At 37.7% G+C, this 16982-nt stretch overlaps 1 protein-coding gene across 1 annotated transcript in view; it reads left to right on the forward strand.

Annotated features, from left to right (window-relative positions):
- CCDC178 (coiled-coil domain containing 178) overlaps window positions 1–16982 on the forward strand; it is a 386847-nt gene that overhangs the window by 237562 nt on the left and 132303 nt on the right. Inside the window, exon 18 of the mRNA XM_018039353.1 lies at window positions 11007–11156. Within this exon, the coding sequence (XP_017894842.1) occupies window positions 11007–11156 (150 nt within the window). The remainder of the gene's footprint in view (window positions 1–11006; window positions 11157–16982) is intronic.

Raw genomic sequence — 16982 nt, forward strand, 5'->3', positions numbered from 1 at the left:
TTCCATGGCAGCGCAGACAAGGAAGTGGGTCCTGGGAGAGTTAAAACAGTTTGTGCTCCTCTGAGGCTTCAGAGTATCGACACATATCATTCTCACAGACTTGTTCCTTGGAAACACTGGGGAGAGCCCTCGTTTTCTGTAGTAATTGGTGTATGGATTTTTAAGGAAGCTGCAATACAATAATGCCTCCATGCACACAGTAGGTGAGGCATCAGAGAAGTAGGCATTTTCTTCATGTGTGTTCTCTTTTTAGAGAACTAACATGTATTTTAAGCATTCGTGTTCACGAGGCTAATTCTCAGAAATCAAAGGGAATGTGTTTGAAGCAATGGTGTTCACAGACAGACTTGGAACCTCCATGTCTCATTTATTCTAAAGTCTGTCCCCTGCACATTCTATGAATCAGTACTGATTCCTGACTTAGTCACATCAAAAGATCACTGCATGCAAACCTACCAATCCAGTGCCCTAAACTGGTGGAGATGTGCCAGAAGCAAATGTGGGAACCGTGGAGATTTGATGGTGTGATATTAGTGGTGTAAGGCATGAGCGTCTGAACAGGATCACATACTGCTGAAATATTGGTGCTTGGAATGGATAGTTATGTATGATGCTGTGATTCAATGATGCACTAAATATATAAGAAATACATATAGAGAAATATGTTTTATTTCTTACATAGTAATATTTTAAAGTCAAGAGATAACAGAACATTTAACACAATCTATGAGAGCCTCACTCACAAGTCATAGGAAACAATAAATCAAATAGTCCTAAAGGAGCCAAGAAAACATTGTTCTCAATGGACTCACCCAATTTTGCTCAAATACGAGTTGACCCACATGGCAAGACAGCTTAGATCCCTGCCCAAGAAAACAGCTGTTCTTAGATTCAGGTCACTGATGATTTCTTCTATGAAGCCTTTTCTGATCCCAGTTTCCTCACCTGGTAGAATCAAATTTCGAGTTCTTCAAGAAATAACTTCAAATGGATTTGTTTACACTGTGCCTCCTCCCAGTTTAGCTTGTTCAGTTCAGTTCAGTTCAGTTCCTCAGTCGTGTCTGACTCTTGCGACCCCATGGACTGTAGCACACCAGGCTTCCCTGTCTATTACCAGCTCCTGGAGCTTGTGCAAACTAATGTCCATAGCGTCGGTGATGCCATCCAACCATCTCATCCTTTGTCATCCCCTTCTCCTCCTGCCTTCAATCTTTCCCAGCATCAGGGTCTTTTCCAATGAGTCAGTTCTTCTCATCAGGTGACCAAAGTATTGAAGTTTCAGCTTCACTATCAGTCCTTCCACTGAATATTCAGGACTGATTTCCTTTAGGATGGACTAGTTGGATCGCCTTGCAGTCCAAGGGACTCTCAAGAGTCTTCTCCAATACCACAATACAAAAGTGTCAACTCTTCAGTGCTCAACCTTCTGTATAGTCCAACTCTCACATCCACACACGACTACTGAAAAAACCATAGCTTTGACTAGATGGACATATGTTGGCAAAGTAATGTCTCTACTTTTCAATATACTGTCTAGGCTGGTCATAACTTTTCTTCCAAGGAGTAAGTGTCTTTTAATTTCATGGCTGCAGTCACCATCTGCTGTGATCTGGGAGCCCCCAAAAATAAAGTCTGTCACTGTTTCCATTGTTTCCCCATCTATTTCTCATGAAGTGATGGGACCAGATGCCATGATCTTAGTTTTCTAAATGTTGAGCTTTAAGCCAACTTTTCACTCTCCTTGTTCACTTTCATCAAGAGGCTGTTTAGTTCTTCTTTACTTTCTGCCATAAGCGTGGTGTCATCTGCATATCTGAGGTTATTGATATTTCTCCCAGCAATCTTGATTCCAGCTTGCGCTTCTTCCAGCCCAGCGTTTCTCATGATGTACTCTGCATAGAAGTTAAATAAGCAGGGTGACAATGTACAGCCTTGATGTACTCCTTTTCCTGTTTGGAACCAGTCTGTTGTTCCCTGTCCAGTTTTAACGGTTGCTTCCTGACCTGCATATAAGTTTCTCAAAAGGCAGGTCAGGTGTCTGGTATTCCGATCTCTTGAAGAATTTTCCACAGTTTGTTGTAATCCACACAGTCAAAGGCTTTGGTGTAGTCAATAAAGCAAAAATGGATATTTTTCTGGAACTCTCTTGCTTTTTCAGTGATCCAGTGGATGCTGGCAATTTGATCTCTGGTTCCTCTGCCTTTTCTAGCCTGTAATCCCTGGTAAAAGTTATTTTTTTAAAAGTGGTGGAGAGAGTCACATTCTACCCTTCTCATTAACCCTCAGGTAGCTAGAGAGCTGCACTTAAAAGATAAAGGGCTTTCCTGGTGGCTTAGATGATAGAGAATCTGCCTGCAATGCAGGAGACCTGGGTTCGATCCCTGGATTGGGAAGATCCCCTAGAGAAGGGAATTGTTACCCACTCCAGTATTCTTGCCTGGGTTTGCTAAACAAATGATTTAAAGAACAAATGAATAAATGAATGAAAGCTAGAAGTGAGGCTGCTCTAGAGTGACATTGAACAATAAATATCAGCAATACAACTTTTGCTTTCTAGTTTTTCTGGCAGAAGATCTATTCTTTCCAACCACAGGACTGAAGTGAGTGTTGCACAGTCTGTCAGGATACAGACATGGCGGCAGCAGCCATCAGAGGGCTAGCAAGATGCAAAAACGTAAGGAGCTGTCTTCAGAAAACTATTAACAGCCCAGAATCAGGAGATGACCAACAGATCATCAGAAAATATCATCTGAGTCCACCACACATAAGTACATTAGAATCGGACAGAATTAAAATTTGGTCAAAAGATGACAACTCTCTTACAATGAATGCATAATTGAGAGAAGGACCTAACCCCTCCCTCTGCCTGGTGACTTGGATCCAAAAGCCTGAATTAAGAGTAACTAAGGGTATCGATGACATGATAAATTTAGTCATAGACCCTGGGACTATGTTAATAACACTAAAATGTTTGTAAATGTGATGTAGATTTTCTGTACATATGTGTACCATGCAAATATTTGGGTCATAGCCATTTCTCTAGAATATTTAAATCAAGTTTTTTTTTTTTCTTGTAATCTTTTCCATTAGGCCATTTTAAATTAAAAACAAGTTAATCCCCCTCCCCCACCCCCAAAAAGAAATATATAGTTCAAATGGATTTAGATTTTCTCCAAAGTGTGTCTGGCTGGACCTCCAGATTTCTCAAAGTGTAACATTACTCTGCTGCAGTCACTGTAGTCCAGAGCTGTGCAGGCATCAGCTGTAAAGATCTGTGCACTTGGACACTTGGCCTTGCATCATAGAATATGGTGCAAATATAGAGCAAACAATACCAGGCTGGTTATGGATAACCAGCATGCCCACAGTAACTTACAATGGAATGTAGCTTCCAAGGGGGCTAAGTTCCAATTTTCTTCAGCAGCTCAATCTATCTATTAATATGTCAACAAGGTACTTGTTAACTAGATCTATGAAAAGAGAGTGACGGAAATAGGCTCAGAACAAGGTACTTCTGTTACTTAATTTAATTATTTAATATCAAGCTTTACAAAGGTGGCACTGTGAAATGCGAAAGAGTGCTGGCTTCTGTTTATGAAGGAAGTATGTATAGTGGATAGAGTAGAGTATGGGATGTGAAATGAGTCAGCCTGGATTCAAAGCTTAGATCCTCCACTTAATATGTATGTAACCTTGCCTGGTGTTTCGACGGTTATAGTTGCACAAAAAGTTCCCCCAAACTTCATGCAACAGGAGTCTATGTGTCAGAAATTTGGACAGGACATAGCAGGCCATGCTGTCTCTTCTCACACACTGAACTGTCAGCTGGGTTGGCGTCATCTTCAGATGACTCATGCCCTCACAGTTGATGCTGTCACCTGACACCTGAGCTAGGTTGCTTGCTGGAAAACCTACACACAACCTCTCCTTGTGGCCTGGGTTCTTCATGACATGGTGGCTGGTCCAAGCATAAATGTCCCCAAAGCGAGAGCCAGGCAGAAACTGCATGCTTTTTTTTTCCTTTTTTTCAATCTAACTTTTTAAAATAAAATAGCCTGGGAAGGCGCACAACATCATTTCCACCATTTTCTGTTGGCTGGAGAAGCCACAACTCTACCCAGGTTCAAGGGACAGAGAAATCAACTGTGCTTCTTGATAGGAGTGACAAAGAGAACATGTGGAAATGAAAATATTTCTATGGCCATTTTTGGAAAATACAGGTTGTCTGACCTGACTTTTCGTTGACTTACCTTCCCTATCTGTAAATCTAACAGTTAGGGCAGTAGCAGTTCCAGTATGTGTGGAATTCATAAGTTAACATTAAAATGCAACCTCATTTCTACCTTCTTTTCCATATATCACTAGGTGAAACATAAATAGATGATATAGATGATACATGCTCAATACTTTGTCCTAAAAGGACTCATTTTTCCTTATAATTCCCTACTCCCTACTTACCTAGTGGGAGAGGGAAAAGAGAAGGGGAAGAGTGAGAAAAAGAAGCCAAAGATGGAGAAAACTGAAGGAAAATCCAAGATGAAATACATGGCTTAAAGAATAATAAAAGTCAAGTGGGGAAAGATATAATTACTATTTGGATATCTTGGGATCTCAATCTACCTTCATTTTTCAGCATTTTTGGTAGCAAAAGAAAAAACCAGTTCTTTGTTTAGCAATGGTTTCTCAGTATTTTTAGGACCATGGTTTAATGAGGTAATTAAAAAAAAAAAAAAATAGCACTCCATACTGTTTCAAGGTGCCTCATGAACATCAAGAATGCACCCAGAGAAATAACTCTTGCTCAGTCTGGACAGTGTGGTATATCCTTATAATAATCTTCAAATAGTGCTGAAAATCTTCACCTCTCAAGTGGAATAGGATCAAATACTACAAATAAATGTGCTTCATTATGGTTACAGCATCTAATGACTAATTAGTTATTCCTAGAAGTGGGCCAACAAAATGCGTGGTTCTAAAGTGGTAAATACATGTATTTCCTGTTATTCTGTGCATTCATTCATTCATCTATTGAAACCTGTGTATCCACTAATGTCAGCTCTGCTTTGTACAGTATATCTTATGGGTGAACAGAATGAAAGTGCCATTCCTCATGGAATTTTTTTTTAATCCTTAGAAATAAACCATGAGCTTATTTATGTCATTATTTTGTCACAAAACTAATTGCTTTTTTTTAATTTTATTTATTTATTTTTTAAATGTTTATTTTTACTTTATTTTACTTTACAATACTGTATTGGTTTTGCCATACATTGACATGAATCCGCCACAGGTGTACATGAGTTCCCAAACATGAACCCCTCTCCCACCTCCCACCCCATATCATCTCTCTGGATCATCCCCGCCTCATGGAATTTATAAGTATTTTTGTTCACACTTTATAAACCTAATCTTTATTTCTGAATAAAATGTTGGGATAATAAGCTGAATATCTGCCCCCAAACATCAAAGTTTAACAAGTAATTTGAGATAAAACAGAATAAACCTCCTTCAAGCTAAGTATTTTACTTTCTAAATTCTAGACAACATGGAAACTATTAACAGATGTTCATCTTCTCTTCTCTTTATCAAGCCATATTCTCAATTTTTCATTATATTAATGATCACTAGTTATGGAAATTGAATAGATACCAATAAATCTGGCTTTGAGAAAGTGTTATATTTATTTAGACATTTGGGCAAGTTTAACACATATAGAAAACACAAAGAATGCAAAAGTTTATAAATTCTATATTCAAATTATATATTTCTGTGATTTTTAAGTGCAAAGCTTTCCTGTAAGACCTCAAATTCTTGAGGTTCACCATTACATCTTAGAGCTTGGCATACAATAGTTACTAAATTAAAACTTTGAAATCAGCAAGTGAATGAAAAAAAGTAAATAAAGAAATAAAATACTATTGTAGATCAACTCCGAGTTCAGTTATTTTAACCTATAAAGATTGCAATCAAATTTTTCTTTAATGAATTTAGAAACAATTTTTTAAGTGTGCACTTTGTAAAGACCTTATGTAGAAAGGCTTAACTGATAAGATTAAGCTGAATTTGAAGTTAAAAGCATGTAAAACTCATCTACTTCTGTTTTTAGTTCCTCCTTTCTCCTTACCCTTTTATTATATTGCCAACTCCAGCTTTTGTGCCCTTATTTAATATCTTCACTACTAGTTGTTCAACTCCAGTAGTGGTAGCATTATTTCTCCTGGACATATACCCACCAATAATTATCATTCCCCCTTTGTTTCATTTGCCTGTTATCATACTATTGATTAATATTCAGCCAGTCAGAGTTGTGAGGTGGAACCACAGTTAAACATAAAGACATTTTCAGTGTCAGCAGAATATCATTATTTAAAATTAAAAAACTTAAACTTCATTGCACATCTGAAGGTCACGGACTTTCAGGAATAGGCAGTGAATTGGTAAATCCTTCTATACATTCATTACTGAAAAATGATAATGTAAAATATCATGACTATTGTAACAATGTTTTGAAGACTCATTGGCATAACTATATAATTTGATTTCTCAGCATCTACTCTAGTCGTGGCATATAAAACAATAAGAACTGGTGTCATATAGAAATTGTAAGCATATGCATTTGAAAATAAAACTGTGCACAGTGAACAAAGCATAAAGTAGCAAAGACATCCCCAATTAAGTTCCATTAAACAAGTTTAAAACAAATCCTACAACTTTTGTAGGATTTCTCTATATTCAACAGTTATAATATCCATTTGGATCTTGAAGGAAATGTGATTGGAAAATAGAATATCTCATGCATCAGAATTGTATTTATGTTAAATCAAACAGCAAACAAATGAAAACCTCAAAATTGTTACTTCTCATGCCTCCAGTAGAACATGTATCAAAGTTCCAAGTTAACCATTTGAGGATTAGATTTCAGTATTAGTGTTAAGATATCAAAAAGAATTATAACCACCTTTTCAAAGGTGCCTTCATCAAAGAAAAATATTCATAGACACTTTGTCCTCCTGTCAAAGGATAATTTTGTGATTTTAAGCAAGTCTATTATATTGAGGTGTCTAAAGTTTCAAATTATTGTTCCAGAATTAGGACAAGAACACTTAAAATTGCTCTCAGTTCATCATTTTGGCTTTTTGAAGAACACCTATGACATAGCATTAATCATTAGGGATCAATATGGATACCAAGCTTTCATGAGAAATATGTTTGTTGACCTTAATAAATCTTCTAGTGTATAAATATAGAAATATTTTTACAGGCAATTTTCTGCTGAATTACATTTCCTCTGTGCACATTTTCATCCTGCAATATATTTTTTAACAACTTATACTAAAGGTTTGATGGGACAGCAGTTTTCCCAAAGAGACATTTTTAATTGCTTCACAATGGTTATTTTTATATCTAGTTATTTAATCATCATTATCATCATCATGATTAATCTGCATTTATGTGTTTTGAAAACTTTTTACTGTTATAAATAACATTGCAACAGATAAAGTTTTTTGATTAGGATGAATTTTCATGAGATGATTTACTAGATTTGCAGGTCTGAAAATACTTAAGGCTGTTAATAAATTCCACATTTTTTTGAAGCAGCCAAAGAAAATTTCCTGTGTTAGAAATCGGCAACTAAACTGAATCATACATCTAATTTAAAATGATAGATAGAGCTTAATTTGCCAGTGGGTAATGTTGGCAAAAGTTACATACTGAGGGGTCTGTATTAGATTTGACATGTATTTATTTAGTCATGCGGAGTGTTATGTAGTTCTCGACTGCTCACAGAAGCAGGTGTAGGTTTTCACATAGCTAAGAACACCTGACCTGCATCTTGAGAAACCTATATGCAGGTCAGGAAGCAACAGTTAAAACGACATGGAACAACAGACTGGTTCCAAATAGGAAAAGGAGTACGTCAAGGCTGTATATTGTCACTCTGCTTATTTAACTTCTATGCAGAGTACATCATGAGAAATGCTGGGCTGGAAGAAGCACAAGCTGGAATCAAGATTGCCGGGAGAAATATCAATAAACTCAGATATGCAGATGACACCACCCTTATGGCAGAAGGTGAAGAGGAACTGAAGAGCCTCTTGATAAAAGTGAACGAGAAGAGTGAAAAAGTTGGCTTAAAGCTCAACATTCATAAAACTCAGATCATGGCATCTGGTTCCATCACTTCATGGGAAATAGATGGGGAAACAGTGTCAGACTTTATTTTTGGGGCTCCCAAATCACTGCAGATGGAGACTGCAGCCTTGAAATTAAAAGACGCTTACTCCTTGGAAGGAAAGTTATGACCAACCTGCTGCTGCTGCTGCTAAGTAGCTTCAGTCGTGTCCTACTCTGTGCGACTCCATAGACGGCAGCCCACCAGGCTCCTAGATAGCATATACAAAAGCAGAGACATTACTTTGCCAACAAAGATCCGTCTAGTCAAGGCCAAGGTTTTTCCAGTGGTCATGTATGGATGTGAAAGTTGGACTGTGAAGAAAGCTGAGCGCCGAAGAATTAATGCTTTTGAACTGTGGTGTTGGAGAAGACTCTTGAGAGTCCCTTGGACTGCAAGGAGATCCAACCAGTCCATTCTGAAGGAGATCAGCCCTGGGATTTCTTTGGAAGGAATGATGCTGAAGCTGAAACTCCAGTACTTTGGCCACCTCATACGAAGAGTTGACTCATTGGAAGAGACTCTGATGCTGGGAGGGACTGGGGGCAGGAGGAAAAGGGGACGACCGAGGATGAGATGGCTGGATGGCATCACCGACTCGATGGACGTGAGTTTGAGTGAACTCCGGGAGATGGCTATGGACAGGGAGGCCTGGTGTGCTGCGATTCATGGGGTCACAAAGAGTGGGACATGACTGAGCAACTGAACTGAACTGAAGGTGTGTGTTTTGACACTCATTTGTGTCCAACTCTTTGTGACCCCATGGACTGTAGTCTGCCAGATTCCTCTGTCCATGGGGATTCTCCAGGCAAGAATACTAGAGTGGATTACCATGCCCTTCTCCAGGGTATTTTCCCAACCCAAGGATCAAACCCAGGTATCCTGCCTTGCAGGCGGACTCTGGTATACTAGTAACAAATAATGACTCTCTCTAGGTGCTCCAAACATTGAGTTCCTTCCTCCTCATCTACCCTTCACTTCTCTGTGTTTTGAATGTTTTCTGTTTGTGCCACCATTCTGAATCTCTTGCAAATAAGATTCTAACCTTCTAAATGTCTTCTGTCTACTTGAGCCCCAGGACTTCAGAAAAGGAAAGGAAAAGGAATACTGGAGGAAGTTTCCTAGAATGCTGGGTGAAGCCTTAGGACTGGATCCTTCCCAAGACATTGTGGATGGAGGTCTGGGAAACAGAGGAACAAAATCAGATAGCCTCTGATGAATCAATATTTAACACAAACCCACCTGCATCAAGAAAGAAAGCCAATACAGTACTGTAAAGTAAAATAAAGTAAAAATAAAAATTAAAAAAAAAAAGAAAGAAAACCACTAACAGCCAAGGAGGATGTTAGTGTCATCAGAAGCAACTTTTTGGTTTTCTTTTTCTACAACATATCAGTTCAGTTCAGTTGCTCCATCATGTTCGACTCTTTGCGACCCCATGAATCACAACACGTGAGGCCTCCATGTCCATCACCAACTCCCGGAGTCAACTCAAACTCATGTCCATTGAGTCGGTGATGCCATCTGGCCATCTCATCCTCTGTCTGCCCTTCTCCTCCTGCCACCAATCCCTCCCAGCATCACGGTCATTTCCAATGAGTCAACTCTTCGCATGAGGTGGCCAAAGTACTGGAGTTTCAGCTTCAGCATCAGTCCTTTCAGTGAACACCCAGGACTGATCTCCTTTAGAATGGACTAGTTGGATTGCCTTGCAGTCCAAGGGACTCTCAAAGAGTCTTCTCCAACACCACAGTTCAAAAGTATCAATTCTTTAGCGCTCAGCTTTCATCATAGTCCAACTCTCACATCCATACATGACCACTGGAAAAACCATAGCCTCAACTAGACGGACCTTTGTTGGCAAAGTAATTTCTCTGCTTTTGAATATGCTATCTAGGTTGGTCATAACTTTTCTTCCACGGAGTAAGTGTTTTTTTTTTTTTATTTCATGGCTAAAATCTCCATCTGCAGTGATTTTGGAGCCCCAAAAATAAAGTCTGACACTGTTTCCACTGTTTTCCCATCTATTTCCCATGAAGTGATGGAACCAGATGCCATGATCTGAGTTTTATGAATGTTGAGCTTTAAGCCAACTTTTTCACTTCTCATTCACTTTTATCAAGAGGCTCTTCAGTTCCTCTTCACTTTCTGCCATAAGGGTGCTGTCATCTGCATATCTGAGGTTATTGATATTTCTCCTGGCAATCTTGATTCCAGCTTGTGCTTCTTCCAGCCCAGCGTTTCTCATGATGTACTCTGCATAGCAGTTAAATAAGCAGGGTGACAGTATACAGCCTTGACGTACTCCTTTTCTTATTTGGAACCAGTCTGTTGTTCCATGTCCAGTTCTAACTGTTGCTTCCTGATCTGCATATAGGTTTCTCAGGAGGCAAGTAAGGTGGTCTGGTATTCCTATCTCTTGAAGAGTTTTCCACAGTTTGTTGTGATCCACACAATCAAATGCTTTGGCACAATCAAAGCAGAAGTAGATGTTTTCCTGGAACTCTCTCGCTTTTTCAGTGATCCAGTGGATGTTGGCAATTTGATCTCTGGTTCCTCTGCCTTTTCTGAATCCAGCCTGAAAATCTGGAAGTTCATGGTTCATGTGCTGTTGAAGCCTGGCTTGGAGAATTTTGAGCATTTCTTTGCTAGCACGGGAGATGAGTGCAATTGTGTTGTAGTTTGAGCATATTTGGCCTTGCCCTTTCTTTGGGATTGGAATGAAAACTGACCTTTATATATAAGCAGTACTTTTAGATAATTCAAATAATGTAAAAGTAAAAACATAATTTTAAATGATTTAATTAAATACATTTGCATATTTATCTTCTAGAAAATACAAGACAACTCACTGGAAGAAAATCTACGTTTAGCTCAAGAGTACCAGAGGTTACAGAATATATTCTTAGCAGTAAAGGGCAATTATTTCAGCCAGTATGAAAGACAACTATCATATGATGGTTCAATTAGAGATAAGAAACAGGTATGTTTTACTCATTTTTCTATTATAATGGTTTACTTGACATATGTACCACAAAAAGTAGCAAGTAGACAGTCATGAGGTCCCCAGTCTTAGGGTGGTTGTTTATATGCCACCAAATGGCACGTTTTCTTTTTTAAAGTTTTCTTGTATATTTTTTTAACATTTTGAAGTTGAAGTTTGAGAGGCTATTTGAGAAATGAAAAAAGCATACTTTTAATCTACCATTTTATACTAATTTACTTTTAAATATTATGGCCTGAAGTACCAAATATTTATAGTTCATAGATTTAAGTATATTACCATACACTTCAAATTTCGATTCTCTCTGTAGGTAACTTTTCATGATATACCTCTAATTCTTCCTCATGATTTATAAGCTCTGTATTTTGATTTCTATGTTCTTATTAAATATGAGGCTTAATTAGGAACTTGAAGAAATAGTTGACATCTCTGGTTATTAGAAATCATCGGAAATTCTAATACATTTTGTAAAACCTTCCATAATACTAAATATAGAAAAGTAAAACATGCAATATGCCACAAATACAAAAGTAAAGAGAAAGCTCTGTTCTTCATTAGAGTGTCAAGATAGAGCTGCTTCTCTATATTCTTCTCCAGCTACTCTTCACAAGATGTTATTTTCCTTTGAGTCTTTGTGTCTTCCCAGAATTTAAATTTCAAAAACTAGAGGCATGATTAATTTCTAACAATTCACCTACCTATAAAAACCAGTAGGGGGCTCCTCTGGTGGCTCAGTGGTAAAGAATCTGTCTGCTAATGCAGGAGATGCAAAAGACATAGGTTTGATCCCTGGGTCGGGAAGACGCTCTGGAGAAGGAAATGGCAACCCACTCCAGTATTCATGCCTGGAGAATTCCCATGGACAGAGCTGCCTGGTGGGCTACAGTCCATATGGGGTCACAAAGAGTCAGACATGACTGAGAGACTAACACACACACACACGCACACACACACACAACTGTGAGTGACTATTAACATTACATTCATCTGCTATGCTGTTTATAAACACGTTTTATTTCCTATCCGTCTACTCTCATTTGAGTTAAAGCTTCCAAATATATTGGGAGAGAGGGTGTGTCTTCTTCTCTTAAAATTGTATTGAAGTATTATTAAGATGAAGGTAGATCAAGAAACAAATGTGTTTGGGAAAGAATTGAGAGCACAATTATATGCTAAAATCTTCCTCAAATCATGTGCCAGATTCAAAGAAAGAATACCCGTCTATCCATGGAGCTTTTGTCCAGTCACTTCATGCATTAGACATTGTTATTTAAACATGTTTTGCTGCTGATGATTGATGAGGATTAAAAAAAAAAATTGAAGTTAGTATTGTATTTCCTTTTCTAACCAGAAGGAAAACAAAAATAAATCCTGTGTAAGTTTTTACCAGTTTGTGTAGAATCCTTTGGTGGCAAATGACAAATAAATTAGATACCAGCATGAATAGTGAAGAACGTGCATTTAAGAGAGATCCCTAACATAGTATTTACATAGTAAGAACCAACTTGTCTTGATGTCATTTTTGGAATTAAAGCATATTGATTCAGGATCCAAGGAGTGAGACTCTTGGATGACAGACAGTGGGGCATGCTAGGAGACTGGGTTTATGTTTCTGATGATCCCTCAAACGAATCACTTTTAGCACACCTGTTTCAGGGAAACTTTCAGAGATTTATTTGTACTTCCAGTCATTTTTCATTTCCATCCTTCAGCGATGGAGGTCATTAAGTGCAGGCTGCCCTTGTCGGTGTCATGTAGGATCAATTTGCTGCAATGGACAGAGAGGCCTTATTGATGCTGTTAAATCTGTCAGTGAGAAATCGTATGTCATTAGCGTCTAATGCACTGCTTACAGGATGGAATTTGGCCATCAAAATTGAGAAAACCCTTTAATATTTTGGTCCGTTTTCTTGATATTGAAGCATTTCCCTTGACCAGTTTAGTTTTGGGTACACAAAAGCACTGCTCAACCTCTGATTCCCTTGTTGAATTTCCTGTTAGATAAAATGGAATTCTTTGTGTCTTTCTCCTGCTTTAGAATAATTTCATTGCTTCTGAACATACATTCCTTTTGGCAGAGTAAATAATTATATTTTAATTATCATACTTCTTAGGGAATATTAGTTTTTCTATACAGATGATTATACACTGTTCAACTTCTCAGTACTTTTAGAACAAGAGTAGCAAAGAAAGCTTAATGGAAGGGTAAAAAAATTAAATATTAAAAAATATGAAATACGACCCCATCCTTAGCAACATTTTATATGCAGGTGACTCAAATTTTGTAATATTATAGTTTACTTTTGGTGATAGAATTATGTCTGCTTCTTTTGCATGTTTCTTGATACTTTCCTGTATGTTTAAAATTTGCAGTGATGGATATTTTATGCTTTAAAAATCATAAACAAACAAAAACAATTATGAAAAATTCTTATTAACCCTGTTCATAGGTAATTATAGAATAGAATCTGTTCTAAAACTTCTCAGATCTCAAAATTTTAAATAACACTAAAGAGGGATGGAGGGAAAATCACTGAAAAACAGCTTGTGTTTCTGTGTTGAAAGCTTTCAAATATATTTTTCATATTTTCTTTTTCTAAATAAAACCCATGGATACGTTGATCAAATCACTGTGGGTTTGTTTCAATTGCTATCTCAAGCTCTTCAGGCCTACAAAGAAAATTAAGCTAAGCAAGCATGCAAACGTTGATGGTTTTGTTGGCTGAAAATAAGATCTCTTCCAAAACTTATTATAATATATTTCAGTTCTTTTATAAGTGACTTATAAAGCTTAAACTTTTGGACTTCTCTAGTTCTCAGTGCTTTCATACTAAGGGAATACAAATTATTATAGAATCAGTCAATTCTTAACCAGCATTTATGTGATCCAGGAGTATGTGCCATACAATTTTCAAACATTCTCTCTGAAATACCCCCCAGTCGTCCTGGAAAGTTTTCTGTTATTATGATTTTCATCATCCCCTATGAGAGTATGGAGCTGCGTTTTGAATGTGTTGCATGGTCACTTGAGTAGAGGAAGACTAACTGAGATGGGAATCAAACTCGGAATTTTCCTACATCCAACCATTTCATAGCCCTACTATAGCATTGCTAAACAAAGCCCAATATGTTGGGTTAAAAGCATGTAAAAACCATATAACTTATGGATTATGTCTCTAGTATCCAACTGAAACATTATTTGATTCACTAATTATTTTTGTAATTTCATCTCATTGAAGCTACTTTTTCAGTGATGATTTTCTGGTGGGGAAAGGACTACTACTTATTCAGTTCAGTTCAGTTCAGTCGCTCAGTCGTGTCTGACTCTTTGTGACCCCATGAATCACAGCACGCCAGGCCTCCCTGTCCATCACCAGCTCCTGGAGTTCACTCAGACTCACGTCCATTGAGTCAGTGATGCCATCCAGCCATCTCATCCTCTGTCGTCCCCTTCTCCTCCTGCCCCTAATCCCTCCCAGCATCAGAATCCTTTCCAATGAGTCAGCTCTGCATGAGGTGGCCAAAGTACTGGAGTTTCAGCTTTAGCATCATTCCTTCCAAAGAAATCCCAGGGCTGATCTTGTTATTAGAAGCTATTTGATTTCCATTAGGATTATAGACTCTTAAACTGTAAAACTAGGAGTGCCTTTAGAAATATACACATCTCTTTAGAAGATTGTTTTGAAAATGAGGAATCTTAGGGCAAGAGTGACTCAGGGATTTAACATATATAAAGTTAATTAAAGAAAATTTGGTCCAGGACACAGTTGCCTTAACTTAGATTCAAGTGTCATCTCCAAGAGACTATGGATGAACATCTACTGTGATATTTTCCCAAGGTTTTAGTGGACCAATAGCTGAGAAATAATGAGTAACTGCTATGGATGTGCTCAGTTTGGAGCATCATCTTAAAGTGACCTGAGCTTGTGAAGGAATCACGTAGGTACATGAATCAGAAGACTACTCTGTGTTCTAAGGGATGCTTCTAGTTCTCGTGGAATGCAAATATTTCATCATTCATTTAATTATTCAGAATAAATGATTAATCATCCCTTGTACTGACAAAGATACAATCAAGGGCACAGGATTATGCTACCTCATTTCAGCTTCCAGGCTGACTGATGTGATCTCCAGAATCCAAGGGATTCTTTCCTAGAAATGACCATAGATTCAAAGCCCAACAACATCCTCTATTCACTTAATCAATGGACAGATCATGAACTTTTGCTATTTAATCTGAATTGCCTCTACCTCAATGGATGGTTTCCATCATAAAATCTCAAAAATATTGTATCATTCAGGTATATCATTGGCATGTTTTTGCTTCCCTCTTGTAGTTTTCAAATGTGGATTTCCTCTAAAATTCACTTTACATTGATTTGATGAGGAGTCAAAGTCAGTGCCAGCAATGAAAAAAAAAAATTTTCCTAAAGAAAATGTGAAAGCTGTTTTAGTTCTCACTTTTATAAGTATTTCATATTGCTTCTTATCTTGCATGTATTAAAAATAGGTTTCAGGTGGTGGTTTGTATGTGCTAGTTTCAATGTGGATAGAAATTCATTTCTTCACCAGGAAAAGCATAATTTTTAGATAGTTTTTGCCTCTGACAGCTATGTAATCTCCTCCTCCTTCTCTTAGAACACAGGGAGAAAAGCCTGTGCGTGCGCGCGCGCGCGCGCACACACACACACACACACACACACACACACACACATTCTAAAGGAGTTACCACACTTCATAGACTGATGAGCTTGCATTAGATTCCTACTATCCCTTTCTCTGAAGACCTCTCAGGAGACCTCTGATGAATGAATCCCTGTGATTCCTGAGACTGAAGACCATTGATCAGTTTTGTTTTACCCTAATGAATCTCCCTTCTGCTGTCCAGACTCCATGAGAGAAACACCAAAAACTAAGTGTATATTTCTGAATAATACTTTAGAAAAGTCCACTTGGCTTAAATCGAACCAATTCTTCAGTCTAGTGCCATTTTTGAGTGAATTGTAGACTTATGTATCTTTTATGCAATTTTGAGAAGATGATCTTCTGGTAGAATTACTTGGCAGTAAACAGTATTCAAATGATAGCAACACCTTAAAAGTAATATACAATAGGTCCTGCTGTGATTTATGTCTGAGAGTGGCAAAACACTCTCAGACATAAATCACAGCAGGATCCTCTATGATCCACCTCCCAGAATTCTGGAAATAAAAGCAAAAATAAACAAATGGGATCTAATTAAAATTAAAAGCTTCTGCACAACAAAGGAAAATATAAGCAAGGTGAAAAGACAGCCTTCTGAATGGGAGAAAATAATAGCAAATGAAGCAACTGACAAACAACTAATCTCAAAAATATACAAGCAACTTATGCAGCTCAATTCCAGAAAAATAAACGACCCAATCAAAAAATTGGGCCAAAGAACTAAATAGACATTTCTCCAAAGAAGACATACGGATGGCTAACAAACACATGAAAAGATGCTCAACATCACTCATTATTAGAGAAATGCAAATCAAAACCACAATGAGGTACCACTTCACACCAGTCAGAATGGCTGCGATCCAAAAATCTGCAAGCAATAAATGCTGGAGAGGGTGTGGAGAAAAGGGAACCCTCCTACACTGTTGGTGGGAATGCAAACTAGTACAGCCACTATGGAGAACAGTGTGGAGATTCCTTAAAAAATTGCAAATAGAACTACCTTATGACCCAGCAATCCCACTTCTGGGCATACACACGGAGGAAACCAGAATTGAAAGAGACACATGTACCCCAATGTTCATCGCAGCACTGTTTATAATA

This window comes from Capra hircus, chromosome 24, assembly GCF_001704415.2.
Source record: "Capra hircus breed San Clemente chromosome 24, ASM170441v1, whole genome shotgun sequence".
Classification (NCBI taxonomy): Eukaryota; Metazoa; Chordata; class Mammalia; order Artiodactyla; family Bovidae; genus Capra; species Capra hircus.